Source organism: Andrena cerasifolii, chromosome 15 (assembly GCF_050908995.1).
Source record: "Andrena cerasifolii isolate SP2316 chromosome 15, iyAndCera1_principal, whole genome shotgun sequence".
Classification (NCBI taxonomy): domain Eukaryota; kingdom Metazoa; phylum Arthropoda; class Insecta; order Hymenoptera; family Andrenidae; genus Andrena; species Andrena cerasifolii.
The window spans coordinates 4,527,438-4,552,584 of NC_135132.1; the positions used below are offsets into that span (position 1 = coordinate 4,527,438).

At 36.5% G+C, this 25,147-nt stretch overlaps 2 protein-coding genes across 2 annotated transcripts in view; one reads left to right on the plus strand and one right to left on the minus strand.

The window, feature by feature from the left end:
- Heph (polypyrimidine tract-binding protein 1 heph) overlaps nucleotides 1-25,147 on the plus strand; it is a 793,543-nt gene that overhangs the window by 143,987 nt on the left and 624,409 nt on the right. The window lies entirely within an intron of this gene.
- On the minus strand, nucleotides 2,177-14,325 carry LOC143376951 (esterase FE4-like). The gene is made up of 9 exons (XM_076827758.1): nucleotides 14,020-14,325; nucleotides 12,644-12,781; nucleotides 8,538-8,700; nucleotides 6,188-6,696; nucleotides 5,658-5,826; nucleotides 5,232-5,407; nucleotides 4,075-4,222; nucleotides 2,631-2,772; nucleotides 2,177-2,549 (listed from the first exon to the last, which is right to left on the minus strand). Exons 1-9 carry the CDS (start codon nucleotides 14,254-14,256, stop codon nucleotides 2,234-2,236), a joined length of 1,998 nt encoding a protein of 665 aa, XP_076683873.1. The 5' UTR covers nucleotides 14,257-14,325; the 3' UTR covers nucleotides 2,177-2,233.

The following is a 25,147-nucleotide window of genomic DNA, read 5'->3' on the forward strand; positions in this document are numbered from 1 at the left end:
GTGTATATTATTATGTTGTATCTCCACTGTACAACAAATTTTTATGCAATCTCCCTTCTTCAATATGTTCAAGCTTTTGTCTCTCTTCACTTTCACCACACCTCGATGATTGAAAAGATGGAGCATACACAAAGTGGCATGGGTCTCTTTTCCACTAGGTATTCATTTCCTTTCGACATCACGGAATTTTAATATGCTTCTGTTCAAGAAAGGGGGTACGTGCTACATTGCTGGGCCATGCCTCGCCAAATCGATCACTTTTCTCCCTCAATATCTGGGATTTTGTACAAACTAGAATACATCGTAGTCGTCGTGAAATTATGGGGGGTTTAAGTCATCATTTTGCCGATTTAAAATTTGTTTAAAAAATACAGGGCCTTGAATTTTGCGATTTTCGCCTATTCTCGTGCAAATGGGTTGTAGGTACTTATGAATGTTTATCGAGGAAAAAAGGATGCTAGAAGCTGGTGGAATGGACTAGATTGTAGGAACTACATCAAAGTGCAAAACACAAAAAATCTATATAGATGCAGCATGTGCCTTTTCTCCACTGAGCCCCTCAATTTCATATGTAAGCCACGTTACTGTCTTCAAAACAAGCACAAGTATATAAGGGCAGATGCGCACATATCAGTTCCATGACTTCAACAGCGGTCGTAGCCGTGATGGAGACACCGGTTCTCGTTAGGTCACCGAAGTTAAGCATCACGGGCCGGGTACTGGGGAAAGATGGGTGACCACCTTGTCTCCCGGTGCGCCACTGTTGCTGGGACGGAGAGAGAGGAGAAAAAAGATTAAAGGACTAAAAATACAGTTCGTTGGGCAATATAAAGCGGATAGACGCCATCCTGTTTAACAGGAAAAACAAAAATACAATACAATGACTGTTCAATGTCTCCAGTGTCACCACAGTGGCAAAAAATATCGGTCCCTGTTTTGCAATGCAGCAGTTCACACTTGTCCGTGTCAGTTACTGGCGCTGACACATAGATGCCGCTGACAGTGGCAGCACTGAACCGTCGCGGAACTGATACATGTGAATCCGCCTTAAACCAAGGCATCCGTCGGAAACGATTACACACACGCCACAGAGACGCCCAAAACACAAGTACCGTCAGCAGTCGTCTAATTCCTCCAATTGCCACTCGACGTCGGCGAAGAAATGCACCGAAAGGGAAGGCGGGAATGAATAAATGAACGGAGGTAGATTATCAGCGTGGAAATCCCCCAACGGACTGTCCTCGGTTCTAATAAGACCGGGGGCTAATAAACGAAAAGCATAACGGAATCCGGTGGAAATTAAGTTCACCGTGTGGAGAGTTAACGCGTGCATAAAATATGCAGACGGCCGGCTGTGCTCCTTCGCGGCGCTCGGGGAAATTAATCATCCGGCCCAGGGGTAACTGGTGTTTGTCTTCCTTCCGTTTCCGACCGTATCACGCCGCACGGAAAGAAGTCGCCGCGGAGAAATCTTGCTGGGCGAGCGATGATTATGCAGCGGCGTTGAAATGAAGACAAACGCCGCTCTCCTTTCTTCACCGCGGACCGCGGTGCGGAGGAAGCGTGTACATACAGGGTGTTCTTATTATAATAAGTCGAAAATATAGAATAAAACTTTTTGATATCGACGGTGCGTTTCATTCGTGTCCCATCGCCCATCGAGGGTCTGAAAACTAACCTCAAAATCAAACAGGCACTCCCACTTTTTCGCGTATAACTTCTAAAGTACAACAGATAGAAAAAAATGTTTCAAATAAAAGTTTAATGGTGAAATAAGCGCTGCAAATTTGCGTTGACAAAATTTTGAAAAAAGTTTTTTTCGTCAAGTATTTATTTTTTTTAAACTGTTTTCAAAATTTTGTTAACTCGAGTTTGCAGCGCTTTTTGTGCCATTAAACTTTGGTTTGAAACATTTGTTTCTGTCTCTTGTACTTTAGGAGTTATACGCGAGAAAGTGGGAGTGCCTATTTGATTTTGAGGTTAGTTTTCACACCCTTTAATGGCGATTGGGCACGAATGAAGCATACCGTTCGTTTGTCTAGAGTCACTCTTGTCTACAGTGCATCTTCAATGGTATGCAAATGAATTTTCTGTGCACTGACTTTGAGGTAGAGTTTCAATAAAATTAACTTACTTTTATGAAATGAAGTACCTACACAAAATAAATTAAATGGCATTGCCCACTGTTTCCACAAGTTTGTGCTGTGATCGCACCTTCTTTTTATTATCAAATCTATTCTGGAAGCAAGTAAACATATGATAAGTACAGGGTGAAGGCAGACGTGACCAACCAGACCAACGATATATCCGATTTAGTAGAAATGCTACTATTAAGTTTCTGCTCTTCCATCGATGGTGGTTCAATCGCCAAATGGAGCTCTATGGCACCTAGAGTCGTATTCGTCACCAAATTCTCCCAGAACGCTATTTTTTCAGTTGGATATCTACATCCCACGATGATTTCTGGATCTCTATTGATTCCAAACTGCAAATACTGATGGGCGTGCTTGTAATCAGGCCATGCGGTTACTTCCCAAGCTTCTGGTACCCTTTTAATTGTCAGCAGTCTATTAATTGTCTGTTACTATTCAGTCAAGAAATTATAATGGGATCGAAGTGTTTATTCTTACCCCTTAGTTGCAAAACTGGCCCACATTTCAGTCATGATGTTTATCATGGTCACATCGGTCTCAGTGTTGTGTAACATGTGATCCTTAAACCACTTGTTCAATACTGGTATCAAGTAATTCAAATCATCGACATGGGAGACGCCTGGAAGAGTGAAATATTTTTAAAAAACACGAATTTCATAATTTATTTATATCTTAATCAAGTAATCATTATCCAGTAATATTTTACAGTTCTTAATAATAATAATATATCGTGCTTTTGCACGAAATAAAGTTTTTTTTTAAGACATTGCGGAATGTATCCTGCATTCTGTAACAAATTTTCTAACGTGGCACATTTATGATTTTTTGGAAAACCATATAGGATACAATAATTCAAAATGGCATTCACTGTGGAACAATAAAATTTACTCCCGCAGCGAATGTGTTAATGCAAAAGATAGTAGTAAGATAGAATAATTTTTTTTTCTTAATATAAGTAGTAAAAATTTCTGTGAAAATATGAATTACGGTTAAAAGTTGAATTTTCGCTGTTCCCCAGTGTTTGTAATAAAATAAATTCAGATTGATAAACCAGTATTTCTTCTGAAGTACCTACACGTATATACTTTCTTGGATATTTAGTGTTAATAGTTGCAGAACACTTAATTCGGGAGATACCGATTTTCGAACATCGAAGGGCTGTTTCACCCCTTAAAATGGAAATTGGGCGAAAATAGAAAAATCTTTGTGTATTAGATTTTTGTGTTTCACAACATATTTAAAGGAGAAAAAAATCTGCTCTAGAGACCTCGATAGTATCCCTTTTGAGTCAAATGCATCGAGGGTTGTCGAATTTTTTAAAGTAAATCACCCTTGATATTATAACAGTACACAGTGTGAGTCACCTAGCATTTAATCCTAAAATATCTCCGTTGTTTAAAAAAAAAAATGCTTACTTCAGAGGAACAATTATAGTGATAGAGAAATTTTTTTTCTTGAATGTTATATTTTCTGAAATTTCAAGGTCATCCACGTTTTCTTAAATTGAATGGTCTATTTCCATTAGTGTAACGTTATAGTCAATAAAAAGACAAATTTAACCCCGTATAATATGTTGACCTTCAAATTACCTTCGGAGGAGTTATTCATAAATTCTTGTCTTGATTTATTTGTCCGAAGGTCATTCGAAAGCTAACATATTATACATGGTTGAATTTGTTTTTTTTATTGGATGTAACGTTACAGTAATGAAAGTACGTCATCCCATTAAAAAAAAAGTCGATGACGTTGAAATTTCGGAAAATATGACCTTGAGAAAAAAATCTTCTCCATCATAATAATTGCCCTTCTGAAGCAAAGATTTATTCCTTAAACTTTTTCTCGCGTCATTAAAAAGAACGGAAATATTTTAGGTTTAAATGTTAGGAGCCACCCTGTGTAAAGGGTGGTAAAGTTTGCTCACCATAGTGTTTGGAAGACCCAGATCGGAATGTGCTGCTGAATGTTCCTTCGTACTCAAAGATGTAAAAGTAAGTGCTGGAATTCATGTTGTCTGCCTGCCACTTTAATGTCTCGTATGCTGGCCATATCATTAAATTGTCACCAAATAACTGTAAATTTTTCAAATTTGTAGATGAGGTTTGTTGTTTCTCCATAAGTTAAGACACAAGTTTCGGGAAAGAGCTCCTAACGTTCGACTAGCTTTGTTTGGACCGAATCGAATAAAAGGGAACCGAACCGAACCGAAAATTCGGTTAGGAGAAACATTGGTAATTTTTTGAAATTTACTTCTCATTTTTCACTCAATCCTTCTCATTTGTGGAACGTGCTCATAAATCTTTAATTTTATTATATAGGATCATACAACGATACATTCGGGAATAAAAGTAAATAAATTAATTTGGGTAGTGACGAGCCTTTCTTCCCTACCTGGGGCATTTTGAAATTTGTTAATATTTTGTAGCCTTTTATTCTGAAATATATCAGCTAGAATTCAGAGGTAGACTAAACTTTTCACTTAAAATTGATTTTTCAGAAAATTAGACACAAAATTATTATCTATTTCTATATTCATTTTTTAATCTTTCAAACTTAAAATTCAAGCAATGTTTCATAATTAAAGACACAGATGGATAAACTGAGAAAAATCATATTTCAAAGAATATTGTTAATTCAAAGAACAGTCTAGAACTGACAGTTTCCAGGTAAAAGTATTTTGTATTTGCTGTATAGGATGTTCTGCTTGGTTGCCAATATGGCCACAGTAGTAGAAGAATATCCTCCTGTTATTAGAACTTTGAATATTGATGGTTTTATTATTGCAACAAATTGCAGAAGCATTATTATTCAACATCGATTGAGCCAAAAATTCCATGGATTTTAAGAACTTTCTATATTTTGCTACAGAAATAAGAAACCCGGAGGGTTCCGGAAGCAAATTGTGTGGAAAAACAGTCCAAGAATTTCACAAGTAATTAATTAACTTTATAAATTAAAATCAGATCATTTTCTTATAACTACATTTAAAATAAATTGCAGATAATATTCATATACCTAAATCTTTTCGTTTAGTGAATTATCTGTTTGATGATCTTTCACCCATTTTGAAAGACAACGTACCTCAGTGATGTTTTCCAAAAAGTTCTCAGCAACATCCCCTTGGAAATAGAAATCTTCTACGGTACTAGCCAAAGCTGATGTGTTCGCGACTATTTGGTCAAATTCCATTACGTAGGGCAGGAGGTCTTCAAAATTGTGTAGAAATTCTTGCCTGACTACTTTATTTGTCAAATAATCTACAAATCGAAAGAGAAAACTTTGAGAGAATTAATTAAAAATTCGAACTTTATCTTACAGTGTATGCGAGTTACATTTCAGAAAAAAAAAATATTAAAATTAGAAGGAATTTTCAGTTGAAAATATTTGCACTGCCGTCTGCCATTAAGTAGTCATATATCTGTGGGATTCAGTATTTTGTATCTTCGTAGCTAAAATAATTTTATAATTTTGAAATTTTTTAGATTTGTAGTTCTCCTTAAAAATTACCTATTGATTTCTCTAGACCTTCGTCCTTAACAACCCCAATCATAAACGGTATGTCTCTAAATAGGCGGTGTTTCATAATCACTATAGGGTGCATCGTCAAAACGGCGTCGTCTGATTCATCTTCGATGGTAGGTGCGAAAATACACCAAGGATTCCCCCTCCACACTTCCTGTTTGATAAGCACGAAAAAAAATTAATTCTTATACAATAGCTGAACCAGTGACGTCACCCCCAAATGGCAACCCTAACAAGTTGCTTTTGATAATATCTACAGATGTACAGCGTGTGTAAAAAGTGTGAGTGGCTCTACACCCTAATTTTTGGGTAAACTTTAACAATTTTTTCCGTCGAAACGGTGCGCCTGCGGCACATAATTTAATTTTCAATGCTACAAACAATTTTGCGGCAAGTTTCTATTACAAATTCATCCCTGAAAGCGGTGTCCACCACTTTTGATACGCCCTGTAGAATATTTTTCATAAAGACTATCTAAGTCAAATGAGAGGTAAATGCAGGATCCAGCGTCTCACCAAATGTTTCATCGCCTTGACGATCACACTCCCGCCAACTGTTCTCATGCAACGCATCATCTTTTCATCCTCTTCTTCATCGTACTCGTTCCTATCGATCGCGTCAAAGCTTTCTCGCTTAATCATCTCCCTAGGATACTCCGTCGTAGAATTTCCGATGGAAAGATTGTCAGTCGCTGATTCCGTGTTCTCCTCTGTTCGCCCAGGATGACAACCCACCAATGTCGCCAGGTCCAGGGAGGTATCTCGTATTCCGCGTTTCGATTTTATAACCCAAGGGGCGAGAGCACTTCCGCTTTGTAGAATGTATCTACCGAACAGCCCTTCCGTTTTATTGCTAAGGGCCAAAATGTGAGTGATGCCAGTTCCAGCGCTGTGACCCCATAACGTCACGGAATTTGGATCACCCTGGAAGGCCCCGATATTCTCGTGTATCCATCGCAGGGCCATTAGGGCATCCTTCACACCGTAGTTACCCGGGGTGACTCCGTTCGCCGTGCTGAAGAATCCTGAAGGAACGATGAGAAATAAGGGGTGGAATGGTTTCTATAGGCGCGACAAAATCAACTAGCCGCTCAAGGCCACTGAGGCGGAGCTATCCCCACCACAATACTTTTCATCTGGTTGCGCTAACGTACAGGCAGCGTTGCCGGGAAACATTTTCAGCACAAAACAGTGAACGGCGGAAATCCCGTACGCCTGTACCTCTAAAAGCGGTGGGGGAACTCACGTATGCGCGCGCTGGGCGCCGCGAAGATGGGAAACGAAACGACGCCAGCGCCAAGCCAAGCCAACTAGCTAAGTCAAGTGAGGCCGCAGCCAACCAGCGTCGACAACCGATTCCCTGGCAACGCTGGTTGACCGCGGCCTCACTTTACTTGGTAGTTGATTTGACTTGGCGCTGGCGTCGTTTCGTTTCTTATCGTTTCCCATCGTGGCGTTGATTGGTTCGACGTCGCGGCGCCCATCGCGCGCATGCGTGAGTTCCCCCACCGCTTTTAGAGGCACGAGCGTACGGGATTCCCGTCGTTCACTGGCAGAAATTTTTCGCGGCGGGGGAACACCTACAGGAGTGGTGGTAATGCGTGCGTGTGGCGACGCTAGCGCCAAGCTAAGCCAAGTGACGCCACCACGAAATGACATCACGGCCAAGCAGCGTCGCCGGGAAATATGTTGTCGACGTAGGTTCGGCATGGCATCACTTGGCTTGGCGCTGGCGTCGGTTCGTCGCCCATCGTGGGGTCTCACGCACACATTACCACTTCTCCTGTAGGTCTTCCCCCACCGCGAAACATCTTGTCCCGCAGATGTTTCCCGGCAACGCTGCGTACAGGGTTACGCTCCTCGTCTGTCGAAGTAGAGGATAAAGTAGCATGGGGCAAACATAGATATCGCATTTGGTGTGATTTATGGAAGGGAAAGCCACCGCCAGCGAGTCGTTGATTTTATTGCGATTTAAGTTTTTGTAAAAGAAGTAAAAGAAGAATCTGTCAATTTTGAAGTGTCAGATGACGGAAAATGAGGATTATCGTAGAATTGTTCATACAAAAACGGGTTTTGGAATCTCACTATTCTCAAAAAACCGATTAAACCAGTTTTCAAATTTTACAAAAAAATGTAATTACAACAGTAAAGAAATATTTATAGTTAGGTATTTTAAAAATTTGCAGGTTCTTAATATTTATGGAATTACAAAAATATAACAAAATAAAATGTACTCTATCTATGCAAAACCAAATAATTAAAAAAAAAATATACTGCATGCAAAATCAAATTAAATAAATAAAACAACTAAAATTCGTACAGAATATAAATTATAAATCTTTATAAATCTTAAATTTCATTGATTTCAAGTCAAAATGTTAACGTTTTTAATTAAATAATTAATTGATTTTTAGATATTAATTCTAGTATGTATCTATATAAAACCGGTGTTTTGGACTCGGCTTTTAAAAACCGAATCATTTAAAATTTTCTGCCAGAGTATAGAATATTCCGTTAATCTATATTAAATAGTATGATTTATACGATTAAATTTTTATTTTGATCCCAAACTTAATTTGATTCTTGTGTCCATATTGAACGAGTGAAGTATGTTAAAAACAGAGAATTGGTTTCCAAATATTTTAGACTTGCCAAAAAATCCTAATTTTATCCAAAAGTGGGACAGTTCAGAGCACTGAATTTGACATGGATTTTGACATCGATTTGGACGTTCCGATTTCTATAAAAAGAATAGGTCACGATTGTCTCAATTTGGTTTTCATAATTGAAATAAAATTACAGACAGATTAGCTCTTGTGTGATATGACTATCGATATATGGAATGCATTGATGGCTAAAGAATTACCCATAACGTTAAGGCGATAATTGATCGTGACTAAAATTATGTTCTGATCCATCAAGTACTCCGGAGAATACAGGCGACTGTCACTGCTTCCGATCATGTATTTCCCGCCATGTATGAACACCATCACCGGAAGTTTACTGTCCCCTGAACACTTCTCTGAAAGCTGCAGAGTTCACATTATTACCTCCAATATCTGAACAGTATCTGTGTAGCTCAATAAATAGTAGACACTTGCAAACTTAATTAACAGTCAGGGTGGATAATTTATAATATATAATTAATGTTTTATAAATGTACAGATAAACAGAGCGAGTCGTAGATCGGATAGGTAGTGTCGAAAATGGGGATCGGAGGGAAGGAAATCCTGGAACATGTTTGATTGCCAGCTAACCAATTTGTTCTCGTCGCTATTTCCGCCTCCCCCGTAGCCAGCAAACAAAAACAATATTTCGGACTACAAACTTTCACCTTCAAAGCTTTCTTTATATTTGTTTTGAACTCTCTCCAACAGTACGCTATTATATATATAGAGTGACTCACAGGTTCGTTCACGTAAATTAAGGGGGTAGGTTACCCTCAAAATTTTCGAAAATTGGTTTTTAGGATGTTCGCATATTCCGCTAGCTACACCTTTTCTGCGTATTTTGAGCGTAACTGGACCCCGAAATTCTAAAAAATGAAGGAATTACAGTAAAAAATGTACGAGCCTGCACATGAGATCGGATAACGATGTCCAACTTTAAACGCGATTTCCCAGAAACTACGTTTTCCAAAACGGCGAACAAAAAATCTCGAAAACCGCTCGAACGTTTTGAATGAAAATTTACAGGGAGTTGCTGGAAACTATTCCCCTCCATGTATTGGGAGCACATTTCCAATATAAATTCTTAAAAAAAAGATAAAAAATATTTTTCCTACAAAAAAGGAAAAAATCAGAAACGTCAACATAAAAATTGTATTAATTTTTTTTAACAAATTTTACTTCCTGCACAAGATGGATACTGTCTTACAAATTATAAAAATGCCTTTAGTTCATGTCTCAGGTAATTCACCTGTCCAGAATCGTGTTCACCGTCAAACGGTGCATCGCGTACACGCTCTCACATTTATATTTATAACTTTTTTTCCTACAAATATATTTAAAATTTTCTTCTTGCTCATTAAAGTCAACGAAATGACGCTTAAAATGTTGAAAAAAAATTATCTCTATATTCATTTATTACTTCAGGATGTGCGTTCGAAGATGGGCCTGATTTTGGGCTATTGGGGGTAACCTACCCCCTTAAGTAGAATAAACACCTGCTTGGAAAAGCAGGGATTCGTGACCGATATAATTTCGGTTACGGTCAGGGTCACGGTCAGTGAGACGACCGCATTTACGGTCGTCTCAACCGGAATTGGCGAGCGACAATCGATCAAGAGTTTCCTCTCAACCGAAATTCGTGAGAGGTTGCAATACGGTCAACTGAAATTCTTGACAGATAGAAATACGGCCAACCGGAATTCATCAATAATTCATGGGAAACGGGTAGAAATACGGTGGGTTAAAATTTATGAAACAATTTCTTGCTATGTCGGTTGCGATTCGCAAGTCATGCCTACAATTGTTTAGTAATTATTTCTTATTTAAAGCTGTTCGAATACACGAAAAAAAAGTGAGCCGAGCCTGACTCGGCTCGAAGAACCGAACCGAGCCGAGTACCGTAAAAACTGAGCGGCTCAAAATAACCGAGTACCTACTCGAGATTTTTCGAGCGACTCGACGAGAATTGAGTACCTACTCGAATTTATTCGGGCGGCCCGAATGTACTTAGAGCAGTTCGAAATTTTCGGGTACTCGGTTCGGTCCGAATTTAAAGCTACTCGAATATTCGAGCACCCGAACAACCCTTAAACCTGACCTTCAATCTTTTGCAATCCACGGCAAAACACATAGTATATGAAAACTACGAAACACGTCACTTAGCAAACTAATCTTTCTAGCTTCTGAAAAAAACTCACGTCGTTTCGACCAATTCTAAAAAAGTTATGCGATTTTAAACGCGTCCAAATACTTTTTTTTATTAATTGTACGTACATTAGGGAACATTTTTTCAAGATTTTCTTCGGGGCTCCCCCCAGAATATTTCCAAAAAATAAAAAACAAATCTGTGTAGAGTTTAAGCCCGATCGGATAAAGGGAAAAGGTGCCCCTGGGCCCTTGAACATTTAAATAATTATTTAACACCTCACAAAGTCGATTTTATATAACATACTCCAAGTTATTGATTTCATAAAAAAATATGTGAAACAAAAGTTGTAGATCCAGACAAGGAGCATTTTTTATGTCCTATTACTTTTCCTCGTGCGACAAACGGTTTTCTTAGAAAGTTCACAAAACTAAAAAAAAAGTTTTATTTTTCAAATTTTGAAAGTTTAAATCCTTCTCGAACACTTTTTATTTATGAAGGGGAAAAATTGTAATTTTTATTTTCGAGGACTATTTTTTAAACATTTAAGGGGGTGGGAGCATATACCGAGGTGTGCAAAAAAGATAAAAAAAATGTTTCCTGAAAATTAGTGTCCAAAATTTGCAAAAATATCGAAGATACAAACATTACCCCGTGGGATCGTTTTAGACAACATTTCCCCTACGTTTATCACACGCTGAACGCAAAATGGCTTGTTCAGGAGGCACCCTACATTTTTCATAATACCACCCTCACCATATTGAAACCGATTTTTTAAAAATTTTTACGGTTCACATATTTGATCTAGCTGTTGTTTATTGTTAACTGAGAGAGCAACTGAAAACACTTGAATAAGCGTAAACAAAGTCCTACAGTTGGATCGGTTCAGTTTATTTCATGTTTTGATTCAACCTGGCTGAGTCGAACACGTAATATGCAAATGATTGTACAAAACAGTGCGTCAGAGTATGACAACATCACCTTGAATCGCTTAAATTTAATTAAATCGCAAGTGGACCTTGCGAACCAATCGAGCTCATGTTCTGTTTTGGCGCGCTCGAGCACCATTTTACTAGTGAAACTTTTGCAAAACACTGCAATTGCCTGCGTATCTTCCCGCGAAAGCGCCCGACGCGAAATTTCAAAATTAGTTTCATTTCAATGTTCCGCCGTACAAAAACTGACGTTTTGAAAGCTTCTCAAGTAGAATTCATACCGAAAGGTAAATTTGTGTTAAGCATCTCATTTAAAAATAAAAAGATGACCTATTAACTATTTAAATCCTGCAAATATTCCGTATCTATTTTAATTGACGAATTAAGTAACTACTTTAATCAATAAATTACTTTATTCAATTTATCCTTTTTCAATGGTCACCCCGAAGGAAATGGGTAAAGTATATTAAAATTTAGTCATAGGATATGTTGTGACGTTTTTTTAATTTCATTATTCTAGTTTCATTTATTATTTATTTAGTATTTTATTTACTCTCACAAGTGTCTCCAGTTTTCTTTTTACTTTTGAAAAACAATTCGTTGGAAAAAAAAGCATTGGGAAATGTGGAAAAACCTTTTTTCATAGGAGCCTCCATTTTCGTGAAAAGTGATTTTAAAAATACGCGGAGTAGCCGAGGTGAACCGCGTTCTGAAAAACAATTATCCCCGAATTGGAGACTTATCCGAGAAATTTTATTCTGTTTTTTTTTATATATTTTTAGTCGAGGAACCTTCACTCGATTTTCACGAATATTGTGGTCCACCCTACGCCATCTACCTACACGAATCAGATTTTCAATATTCCCATTTAGTGGGTTCACAGTTTTCCAATTTATACCGTGCCTCCAGCTTTATAAATTTTCTTTCAAAATCTTCAGGCGCTGTATTATTGAAAATACTTAATATTCAGGGGCGTAGCTAGGATTTCATTTAGGGAGGAGCAATAAATAGTGAAACTGAATTTTGAATTTATGTATGTAGTTATAATTCACAATTTAATTGACTTTTAATTTTTAATAAATTAATTTAATTTTGGACGAATGACTAATTTTTTTCCTGTTCCAAAGGGGGGGGGGGGGTGTCCACCCTTTGCTCACCTGACTACGCCTTTGTTAATATTAATGTGATTTGAAGTTAAAAGAGCTACCAAAGAAATACTTACCATGGGTACAAAAATATTAAGATACAAACAGTCCTCTCTTCCCACGGACTTTCCTCTGGAATCGAGCTGCAAGCACATGGGGCCATCTTGTAAAGCTTCGTATATGTCGTTCCATGTGTGGTTCCAAGGCTGTGGACTCTGCCAAGAACACACCACAAAATATGTAAAACATTTCATATATTCATAGATTAAACTTTTGTTTAAGTATGAGACTTCAAAACGATTGTGCTTTTTGTTTCAATTGTCTACAGATGATAATAACTATGTAGCCTTGAAAATTTAACTATCGCGATAGGTTTGCTTTGGAGATTGAATTAGTTGGGGATTAGAGCATAAATACTAAGGAAATCCTTAATTTAACATAAACAAAACTTACAAGGGAGCAAATCTTTCAATAGAATTTATATTTAATTATAAATAATTATTTTAGAATATAGTTTTTAACAGTGAGTGAGTCTTATATATTTTTAATAAACCAATAAATAAAAATTCCAATATTCAATTCATATTAAATACAACTTATAAATTCCATTACTCTCCAATAATTAAATTAATCTAACTATTTGCAATAAATCATAAACCGACAATGAACCACATGAAGATAAAATAAAATGCATGCAAAAAATTATAAACAAAATATTTTCACATATTCAATTAATCAAAATATTATTAACATTACTTCAAAAATATAAATACGTATTGTTTTCATTTTATTTTAAATTCATATATATTCTACAACTTATTAGTGTCAATAATTTTATTTCCTCTAGGTATTTGTAGAATAACAAAAGCCTTTTGTTTTATAAAAAATGTAATATTAATAAATTACCAAATAACTAATTTTTCTACCCCTAAATTTGCCGCTTTAGGCAGTTGCTCTGCTTGCACCCCCTAGATCAGACCCTGACTATTACCCCCGTTCGTTTGAAGATACAGTAGCATGCTTGAAAGTCACTATTACTTCTGAATGAATACCTATACACTCACAGTTATTGATGGTACAAAATGAGGTTTCCAAAACAAACTACCACCAAATAAATTATTCAGACTTATTGAACATACTAGCTTTACTACCCAACTTCGCTCAGAATTTACATTCTGATTTTATAAAAAAAAAGTTTCTTAGTTTCTTTTAGTGAAAATAGTTACTTTCACCTGAATTAGCCAGGCATAGTGAGCTGAGGCACATTTCGTGATCCAAGAGCTTACCGTTCGCAAGTTGTTAGGCTCAGAGAAACACACACACACATAAAAACTTTCTGCTTTGTATATTAAGATAAAATACAGACCAAACGCACTCGTTTGACCTAGGAGAGATAGCAAATCTTAACCCGAAGGGGAACGTTGAAAGTTCCTCCAGAGTCTCGAGAACTTACCCTGAACCTCAAGTCGCCGACAGGTGGCTGCGCGTAGGGGACGCCCAAATAGTGCGCCACGAGCCTGCCCCTTACGCTTCTGCTCAGCAATCCCTGAATCTGGCCGAACTTGGTCTGCACTCGACTCAGGTATGCGTTGGAACCGTTCGCTGCCAGCAAGAAGAGGATGACCAGGCGCGACAAGTGCACGCAACCTCGTGTGGTGGATCTTCCGCGAGGACGATGCGCCGCGTACATCTTTCGAGGGTACCGTTCCGCGTTTTCGCGACAGTCCGAATGCGTTCTGCTCGTAAACTAAACAGATAACAGTGCCTAATCCCATAATGTTAGCGGGCGTTGGTACCGTGCGGTGGGAGAATCGCCGTGTGCATGGATTCATGCGTGTGTGTGGCCTGACGGTTCAACGAAAGCTTCTGACCGTTCCTCTCCCCTTTCTTCTCGCTCTCCATTCATCCGCTCAAAACTGAGGAACATGCAAAATACGGATTCCTATTTGTCTAAAAAGTTGTGGAGCAAATGGGCATCGGCGACTGCATGAGGATATAATCGTTTGAGAATAGTATTTTTTATTTTATAATTGTTTTTATTTTGTAACTATTTTTATTTTATAATTATTTTTATTTTGTAACTAGTTTTATTTTATAATTATTTTTATTTTGTAACAAGTTTTATTTATAATTATTTTTATTTTGTAACTATTTTTATTTTATAATTATTTTGTTTTGTAACTATTTTTATTTTATAATTATTTTTATTTTGTAACTATTTTTATTTTATAATTATTTTTATTTTGTAACTATTTTAATTTCATAATTATTTTTATTTTGTAACAATTTTTTTTAGTTTATAATTATTTTTATTTTGTAACTATTTTTATTTTATAATTATTTTTATTTTGTGTAACTATTTTTATTTTATAATTTTTTTTATTTTGTAACTATTTTTATTTTATAATTATTTTTATTTTGTAACTATTTTTATTTTATCATTATTTTTATTTTGTAACTATTTTTATTTTATAATTATTTTTATTTTGTAACAATTTTTTTTTATAATTATTTTTATTTTGTAACTATTTTTATTTTATAATTATTTTATAATAATTTTGAGATTAAAATTATTTTATAATTGTTTTAAAATTGTTTTATAATTATTTTTTATTTTATAAGACGTAATAGAACTGTGATACAGGTTGTTCCTAATATGGAGGCAATAAAAAATTGCCTACTCTTTACGCTATTAAAAAACTTCATGTGAACACAGTTTCCGTGATGCTTCGTTCTCAAATTAAAGCTTTCAAATTGGATTGTGCACCTACGTTACTGTAGTTCGTTACTCTGATTTTGTAACGCCTTGTATACTATAACGATTTGTTTTCTAATGCCATGTAAAATTCATCATTTTGCAAGGTCCCTGCCCCGGGCCCCGCGTTAGAGGGTGTTAAAGACGGCGGGGTCGTCTTTTAAAGTGGTTGGGGGATGATCGCTGGCTGGTAATTGAATTAAGCGGAAAGTTAAGCCCGCTGTACTTACGAAGCGCCAAATTTGTTAAGTTGAACTGCTAATCTCCAGACTTAATTCCCCGTTATCAAGCCCGTATCCGCAGGGGAAGGGTAAAGGGTACTCACGAGTTCGGTCGTGTCCAATGAAGCTAACTGATAAACACGAGAACTACTTAGGCGCCATATGTACTGCGCGACTGCTGCCGAAATTAACGAATCTGCAGGGGCGAGCTCGTTACACTCTGCAGTGAATTTCGGTGTCTTTTTTTATCCCTCTTCTTTTCAAATCCTCGCTAGATATAATATAATATGAGCCATTTATTTTGAAAGTGGCGTAAGTCCATTCATAGCCATCAAACACATATTATTTCTTAAATAATGTTAATTATGCTAATTGGGGTGATAAATTTGACACCCTTGGAAACCCAAAAACATTATATTACTATGTTATCTGTTACCCATATTTTTAAATTTAATCCAACGCAAACCCTTGAATATCTCGATTCGAACATAAATGGACTTACGCCACTTTAAAAATAAACGGCACATATAATACTAATATAATTTAGAAATGGGGGAGTTGAAATTATTTTTGTTACCTGAGGCTGAAATTGCCAATATTTTGCAAGTTTTGGGAACAGAAAAGAGGTTTGAGCAAAAAAATTACTGGTCGAAAGGCATGAATTTTTTTGTAATAGATCTGTATCTTTCATCACGAATTTGAGAATGTAGACAATTTCTATGAAATATAGTTGCCACGGTGAACAATTATTGGTCAGTCGCAGGGATCGAACGAAACTGTTAAAATTTTCAATTAATTATGAAATAACTGTAACTTTGTGACTATTACCTTTTCTGTTCCAAGAGAACTGTTACAAAATGCAGTGTATTATATGAAACTTTTATTCCATTCACTTTTGTGTAAATAAGAAACTTTTATTTTCTTGAAGGAGAAAAAAGTTCTACTTGAACAAGAACATTTATTCTACTGTGAAAGAGTGAAAGTTGTGACAACCAGATTTCTTGAAAATATTGTGGGGTACATAGATTCGAAGTTGAAACTTTAAGCCTTAAGCCGTTCGGTGAAAACAGTTATATAAAAATCACAATACGCTTTCTCTTCTATATTTATCCTGCTTCGAGTTCCTTAAATAATACTAATTAAAGAAGTATTCCTAACTTTTATATTTTACCCTTAAATATCTGTTTGAAAGTTTAGGATGCTCCAGAACTTTTATTAATCAAAGATAAAATAATTGTTAAAACTGAATTCTTACAACAGAGTTAAATTGTTAATGTACAAAGTTAAGTTAAAACAGAAAATAAACGATTTAAAAATTAAGGGTTCCATAAATAATTTTTGTTTATAAAAGTTAACATTTTCATTCGACCCCTGGTCAGTAGTGCTCCACACTTTAGAAAACCGTGCGAATAAAGCCTCGGCACATTGGTCCGGAACCTGAAATCGCTCTAAATACAGAACTAACCTCATATTCAGCCAGCTGTCCTCAAGAACACCACGCAGAAGTAGTAAAAACAGTATACCCATAGTCCTTTGTCAAACCTGCACCATCTACTCACACTTATTCTTAAAGATGAAGTTCTAACTGTAAAAATTAGAGCCTTCATTCGATCACTTTTGACCACAGGAGTGTCTCACGTGGAAATACCTTACTGCATTCTCTAAAACATTCTCCATTAGGAAGTAGCTACTGTAAACTGGGAGAACATTGGCATATTTTTGGAACATTTTGCTATATAATATAAAAATTACATATTTACATTTGCTTTAAGTACCCTACCATAACATTGCATCTTTTGTGATTGTACGACAAGTGTCAAAATGCATAAAATTTGTATCTTTTTCCTTCTTTAATACATGTCAACTGCCAGCTTGTGGTTTCCCAACCTTTTAAGGGGTTATACCTAGTCAGGCGGCCGAAAAGAGGCGAATATTTGTGTTTTTTTTTGAAGAAGCGGAAGCGTATAATTTTACAGAACTTTTTGCGTTTAAAAGAGCAACATTTAAAGAACATTTGGTAATTTTTTCGTAGAAAAATATTTACGTTTATAATAAAATAAAAAGCGACATCCAAGAAGCATTTTTAAAAATTTGGTTTTGCGGTGAGCACTGCCATTCGGAACTAGATTAGCTAAAATCAAAAAACAAAAAAGATTTCGTTAGTATATTAATGTATCCTCGGGTTGACGAAGAAAATTTTCCGAAATATTAATTTAAAACAACATGGCAGCTATTTAAAGTTGAAATTCTGATATTTTCGCGTAATTTTTGCAGGAAAAAATCAGGATTTCAACTTTAAATAGCTGCCATGTTGTTTTAACTTAATATTTCGGAAAATTCTCTCCGTCAACCTGAGGATACATTAATATACTAACGAAATCTTTTTTGTTTTTTGATTTTAGATAATCTGGTTCCGAATGGCAATGCTCACCGCAAAACCAAATTTTTAAAAATGCTTCTTGGATGTCGCATTTTATTTTATTATAAACGTAAATATTTTTCTACGAAAAAATTACCAAATGTTCTTTAAATGTTGCTCTTTGAAACGCAAAAAGTTCTGTAAAATTATACGCTTCCGTTTCTTCAAAAAAAAATCACAAATATTCGCCTCTTTTCGGCCGCCTGACTAGGTATAACCCCTTAAGCTTCAAGTACACTAGGCGTCAAAACCGGCTTCCCTTCGGAAATTTGGCAAAGTTGCATGTCACTAAAACCGCTGCGCTATGCCTAGTGACATGCAACGTTGCCAAATTTCCAAAGGGAAGCCGGTTTTGATGCCTACTATACCCGTTGTACATATAGCCAACACTGTAGTTGTAGTATAACAGTGGGAATAAAATAAAACAGTACATTAAATTTTGTATTCATAAATTACGTATATCTAACACAAAGAGTGACACATATAAACACACAGGGTGGCACTATCTTACAGTTACTAGCGACTTCCGAGCTCTCGCGGAGTACCCCCCAAAGTTTTACCGCGTGCCCCCAAGGGGTACACTGTGTCGTGACCCCGCCAAATAACGATTCTCCGAATTTGTTTTAATACAGTTTATTACGTAAAGTAAATCGACGAATACTATAACATCAGAGAGGTGCTTTCGGTTGCGTGTCGGAAAACGAAGCGGGCGACCCTCTCGCTGACCGTTAGGGTCAGTCTTGACTGCGGGGATGTGGGAAAAACCGAGGTCCTTGAGGACCTTGACAAAAATTAGCCGTGCCTTGGTACGTCGCGTAGGCACGAAAATAACCCGATGAAAGTTTCTACCTAGCCCACCCTCTTAATATATACCGGATGGCGAATGATACATGACGGGGTATCTAACAACTGTTCTAAACGAGTAAAAGCGGAGTACTCCGATTCTGATCTTTATTTGCTTCAGGTCGAGAGGATCGCTGAATTCGTGTTTCAATGTTCTCGCGAGCCTTCCTCGGTGCTCCCCGCGCGGGCCATCATCGACAGAGCGGAGGAGCCAGCTCGAGGCCCTAACAATTTCCTGACAAGGGGCTTCCCCTGGGAATTTCCGGTCGGTTTCCACGCAGAATCTCCACGGCACCTTTGCTCGTTACGCGTCGTTTGCCAAGCCGTTTATCTCCTCGTCATTAGTTATGCCGTGTTGCCTGCTCCCAGCTCCACCTCCTTCCCTCTTTGTAGCAGCTACTCCCTGCTACCTCGTGAAAATGGGTTGCGGTTGTAATTGCCAGTAGCCGCGGTTCTCGTGCACGTTTCACGTCCAAGTCGCAGATGCACTCCAGGATCTTCGGCGTGTCACTCTTCTGGGTCTCCTGACCCCCTCGTTAGTTGCACAGGATCAAATCGTGCGATTGCGCGAGACAGTGTGACTTAAGGAGGAACACCACTGTGACGGCCGAAAAGTAAGCCATTTTTAAGTATTTTTTTCCAGGAATAATATACAGTTTTCATAGAAAATTTTTATTACCTATGTTTAGTGCGCTGTCTTAAGAGGCTATACAAAAAAAAATAATTAGGAAAGCATCCGTAAATTTTAATATATTAATTAATCATCTAGACCCCCCACGCGAGCTGGTCGAAGGTGTAATTATGGAACAGCAGGTCCAAAATCAAATTTAATTTTTTTTATATAAACTACATGAGTGTAGTTTCCGTTGTACGTATCGATTTCTTGAACAAATTATTTTTGTAAAAATGGTGCGCTTTGGAAGAAAAGTTTCGAAAATCCCCGGATAGGATGGACAGTTTTTCGAGCGTATTTCAAAAAATTTGTTTTCAATCAAAGAATCCGTACGTACAATGGAAACTACAGTCATATAGTTTATAACAAAAAAATGAAATTTGATTTCGGACCTGCTGTTCCATAGTTACACCTTCGACCAGCTCGTATGGGAGGGTCTAGAAGATTAATTAATACATTAAAATTTACGGATGTTTTTCCATTTATTTTTTTGTATAGTCTCTTAAGACAGCGTACTAAAGGTAGGTAATAAATTTGTTCTATGAAAACTGTAAATTATTCCTGAAAAAAATTCTTAAAAATGGCTTACTTTTCCGGCCGTTACAGTGGTGTTCCCCCTTAAGGGGTAATCCCACTCTAGAGCCTGGAAACGCGGCCTGATTTTGAGAATTTTTTATGCGAGTATAGTGAATGGAATACAAAATCTCTTGTCACAAATATTTAGATAGCTGTTTGTCCAAATTTAATATTTGAATCACGACATATGTTTTAATTTTTTTTTTATTTATTTTTTTTAGTTTTTTATGTATTTTTTTACTTTTTTCTAATTTTTTTCAAATTTACCTTAGAATTAACGCGACAGCGTACACCTGACTGCAAAATTTGAAACTATTGGGGTTCTGCAGAACTTTAGTGATTTTAGAAGAATTCCGAGACAGAATTTAATTTGAAAACGCTGTTATAAAATAATAAATATATACGTCTTTGAATTTCTTTGTTATTCCGCGTCAAATGTATGTACGACCTGTTAACTGTTAGTGTGATTCATGTACTTAGCGTTGTTTTTACTTTGACCATTGTTCGCCCCAATTTTTTTTTATTAAATATGCGATATAGGTAATTTGTTAAGTCTCTGCAAAAGGGTTTTAAGGTTGCATTTGAAGGGAGGAGCGTTAATAGTGATGTGTCTATTTGCAAAAATTGGATTCTTCGCCTTTCTTGTATTAAAAGTACACTGTGACGGTTTCAAGCAGTGGATGTTTGCAAAAATACAGAGCTTCGTCGTGGTGTTTTAACCGTCGCTTTGGGAGCTTGTTTTGACGAAGGGATGTTTCAGGGGAGAGAGTTTTGAAGCGGAATACTGGAGGGGTGGAGGCTGTGTTTTATGCCTGACGTATAATCTTCAAACAAGACCGTTTGCTTGGTGGATAGTACTTCTGAAGAGGGCAGCACTAGTGTGTTATTGTTAAATTATCGTGGAGGAATTTGATTAGCAATGTTATTTTACAATGATACGAGATTGCAGTTGTATTGCTTCTTTATGTTTATTAAAAGTAAGCTAGCCAAAACTGCGCAATAAAATTGCAATAATTATTCTCCTAAAGCAAATGTTTAAAAGAGAGCCTATGAGGGGGTTTTACATGCTCCTTTGTTTCGTGTGGAACAACAACATAATCAATTTTAAAAACAAATTAGGGCAAACCAACCAGTAATTTACCGCATACCAGTGAATGACCATTAGGCAAAGAAATGTCAATTATAAATTTAAAAATTATTATATGGTTATAAATGGAGTGTAATTGCAATTCTAATATCCTATATTTTTAGTTACGCGTATTAAACATTAATAAGTACTAATCTTATTAGAAGTATGCGGTCATTTACTGGGCTTCTAAACGTTTTGTATTTTATAATTTTTTTTTAAATTGCGATAAGAATAAGTAATTATTTTTATAGAAATTTCAAGAAAAACAAATTTAAATGCAATTTCAACAGTTGTTTTGTTGTTATTGTTGTGTCAAGGCGCCTGGGGTCGAGATTCTGGCAGAGAATCAAAAATGGTATATATTGACTGTATTCACTACACTTTTGTACAGAGTAGGGCCCAATGTGTTTCACACTGTGGCAGTGACGTCATCGCGCAAAATGTGGTTCCACGATGATCTTTTACGGAGGCGAACGATTTATCAGAAACCATGGCAAAGGATCTGACAGCTGGTTAAATAGGGAGGAATTAATTTTTTTATTATGAAAGAAAGTAGAAGAAATGGAAGACCGCCCCGGGCCTATATGCCAATACAATTATAATAAGTATAACAATACTTTAAACCTTACCAATATAACAATATAGTTAGCATTGCACCTTAGGGTGAAGCTTAATAAGGAATTTTTTTTTTATTGAAAAACCTTAAGCTTTTAGGTAAGCCCTTAGGCATACAAATTAAATTTACCTTAACTAATACAACATGGAAACATAGTAATCTAAAATAATTTATTAAAGTTTATGTAACTTATTAAATCTAATACAACTTATTGTAATATAACTTATTAAATCTAATGTAACTTATTAAATCGAATATAATTTATTTAACGTAATATAACTTATTAAATCTAATACAACATATTAAATCCAATATAGCATACTAAATCTAATATAACTTATTAGCTTATTATATTTAAGATAACTTTAAGGGCCGGTCACCCCTTCAGAGTAAATTTCCACAAAAAAAAAATTGCTCCTTGCATACTTCAATATACTCTGCAAATCTACGTTCACACGAAGTTTCAGTTAAGAACAGAGTTTGCGGATTGGGAACGTTCCCTTCTCAGGCGAACGGTGCTGCCCTCTACCTATTCAAAAACCTTAAGCTTTTAGGTAAGCCCTTAGGCATACAAATTAAGTTTACCTTAACTAATACAATATGGAAACATACTAATCTAAAATAACTTATTATATTTAATGTAACTAATTAAATCTAATACAACTTATTAAATGCAATATAACTTATTAAATCTAATATACGTAATTTATTAAATCTAATACAACTTATTAAATCTAATACAACTTATTAAATGTAATATAATTTATTTAACGTAATATAACTTATTAAATCTAACATACGTAACTTATTAAATCCAGTACAACATATTAAATCCAATATAGCATACTAAATCTAATATAACTTATTAGATTATTATATTTAAGATAACTTTAAGGGCCGATCACCCCTTCAGAGTAAATTTCCACAGAAAAAAAATTGCTCCCTGCATACTTCAATATACTCTGCAAATCTACGTTCACACGAAGTTTCAGTTAAGAACAGAGTTCGCGGATTGGGAACGTTCCCTTCTCAGGCGAGCGGTGCTGCCCTCTACCATAGCAAGATAGCTGTAAAGAACCATGGGGAACCTACTCTGGAATCTTGAAACATGGGCGTGTTCTTTTTATCAAAATCACCGATGACTCGTATCTAACCTGTCAATCTAACTGGATCGCAACAAGCGCCATGCCCACGTGTACCCAGGGCTGGTTCCTCGCGGCTACTAAGGGCGAACTCGCTGCATCGGATTACGGGTCTATTTGTCGCGGGGAACTAATTGCAGCACGGCTGCAGCCATGCATCACGGCGACAACGACCGCACAGAAGTGCAGTCGAGATCGAGTGAATTACTGGTTGGGGGATTGCTTTATCACTTTTAACGACGTCGCTTTCGTTGACTCGGGTCTGTCTAGTCCTTTCACCCTATCCATCCTTTATTAAATATGTGCCTCTGCGTTTATGGGGTAACCTTGTAGAGTTCTCGTCGAATTCAACTGTTTTGTAGAAGTCAGTTTTGTAGACTCCTATTTTTCTTGCGTCACTGCGTGCGTTCTGCACTTGGGGAGAAATATCAGTAGGTTCCGACTGTTGGGCTACCAGCCATCAATTGATAGATGCCGATAGTTAAGCCGGGAATCCACCTAGAGGCTAAGCTGTGCTATGCAATGCTACGCTACGTTTTAAAAAAATTAGCTTCAGTACCTTCTTATGGAATCGTTTCCACCAAAGCTGAGCTAAAACATAGCACAGCAGAGCTTAGCTTAGCTTCTAGATACAACATACAATGAACCTGTGTGTAAGTTTGTTTTCTCAAGATAAAATAGTAGAAGCAAACTTACATCTCATATGTCCATTATTTTTTATGCTAAATTTATTTACAATTTACACTGAAATGGTATAAAAAATCAACATGTTCTTTCAATATTCAAATTAGATGAATTATTCAATCAAAACCCCTGCACGCTTAACTGGAGATAATTTTCTTACGAATATTCCCTGAAAAGTGAATCCAATAAAAATTGACTCAGTTATTAATCCCCCAGTTTGAATAGTGCCACAACTCCCAGAATTTTCCCAGGTACACTTTGAAACTCTGCAGGTATATTTCTGAGTTCCCAAATATTATGAAAATACACCAAAAAATCGGGAAAAAATTTGCACAGTGTTTTCTTCCCTTAATTCTATTTCCAAACTTCCACGTCAATTCTATTGGTTCTGACTTGTGACGCGCGCTTCGAAACCTTCTTCCACATAACAGGTTCTTTGTAAATCGAAATTGCCTTCTTCTGGCAGGATTAACAGTGTCAAGCGTTATCCTCGGAATCAGGCGCCACCCCGTAACTCTGTCCCTGCTCTCCGGGCGCGTTAGAGCATTCAGGGGTGAAATATCAGAAGCGCAAGGGTGAATAATACATGGGGAAGAGTATCGTGGAAAAATAGCTTCCCTGGCCCCTATTCGGCTGTCGGTTATCGTAGCCGAAACTTCACAAGCTAATATGCATATAACGGAATACATATGTATGCACTGGTACCTATACCATGCAATAGTGAGCTTTCCATGAGAAGTTGCGACGGAAAACGGGGGGAACAATAACTGTCAACCACGCAATAGTAATATCCCGATACTATATAGGTCGCTAGCCAATCTTTTAACTATAGGCTCAATTGTTTTTTAAATGGTTATCCCTTATTTATGTGACTGTAAGTACAGTAGTGGACAACAAAATTACCACTTTTTCGATTTGTTTTATTTTTGTTATTTTTTGGCATCGACTTGGAATTGCGGTATGTATTGAAAAAGTGAGAAAGTCAATTGCCAAATGCAGAATCTGTCAATTAATCTGTGCTGTGGAGTGGAGAGGGTCGATGACTCCGCCCATTTTTCCATCTCCTGTTCGAGCATGCGCGTTGGAGACTTCGCTATTGAACATAACATCAGACACAATGTGGAATGAAAAGTATCTTATCTCAAACGAAGTTGATTGTCAACGTCGAGTGTCTTAATGTTTGGGCGAGGACATAGGAAACGGTAGATTTATTAATAAAATTTACTGCTGATAAATTACATAAAAAATACAATATTTATATACTGCCAACAGCTGTTTTAATAATTCAGGAACTACAGGTAAACAATTTTTGCCAACGTAATTTGCCCATTATTTGGCTAAAATCATAGACGTTAGATGTAATCATACAGGAAAGCGACAAAGAGAGGCTGAGTGCAAAAAGAGAAGACGTTGCGTAGAAAATAATTGTTGAGTGCTCAAATGCCCACATCGTGTCAAATTAATTTGCAAATTTAATTTTCTGCCCTACACAATATTTGCCAATAATTTTCTAGTATTCGTAA

Bases quoted from the DNA above. Each gene is read 5' to 3' on its own strand.
- LOC143376951 (XM_076827758.1), bottom strand. From the start codon at position 14,256: ATGTACGCGGCGCATCGTCCTCGCGGAAGATCCACCACACGAGGTTGC. The intron at 8,701-12,643 runs GTAAGTATTTCT...TGAACTCTGCAG, and splicing joins TTAATATTTTTGTACCCATG to CTTTCAGAGAAGTGTTCAGG. The intron at 2,773-4,074 runs GTGAGCAAACTT...TCACTCTTCCAG, and splicing joins TGGGTCTTCCAAACACTATG to GCGTCTCCCATGTCGATGAT.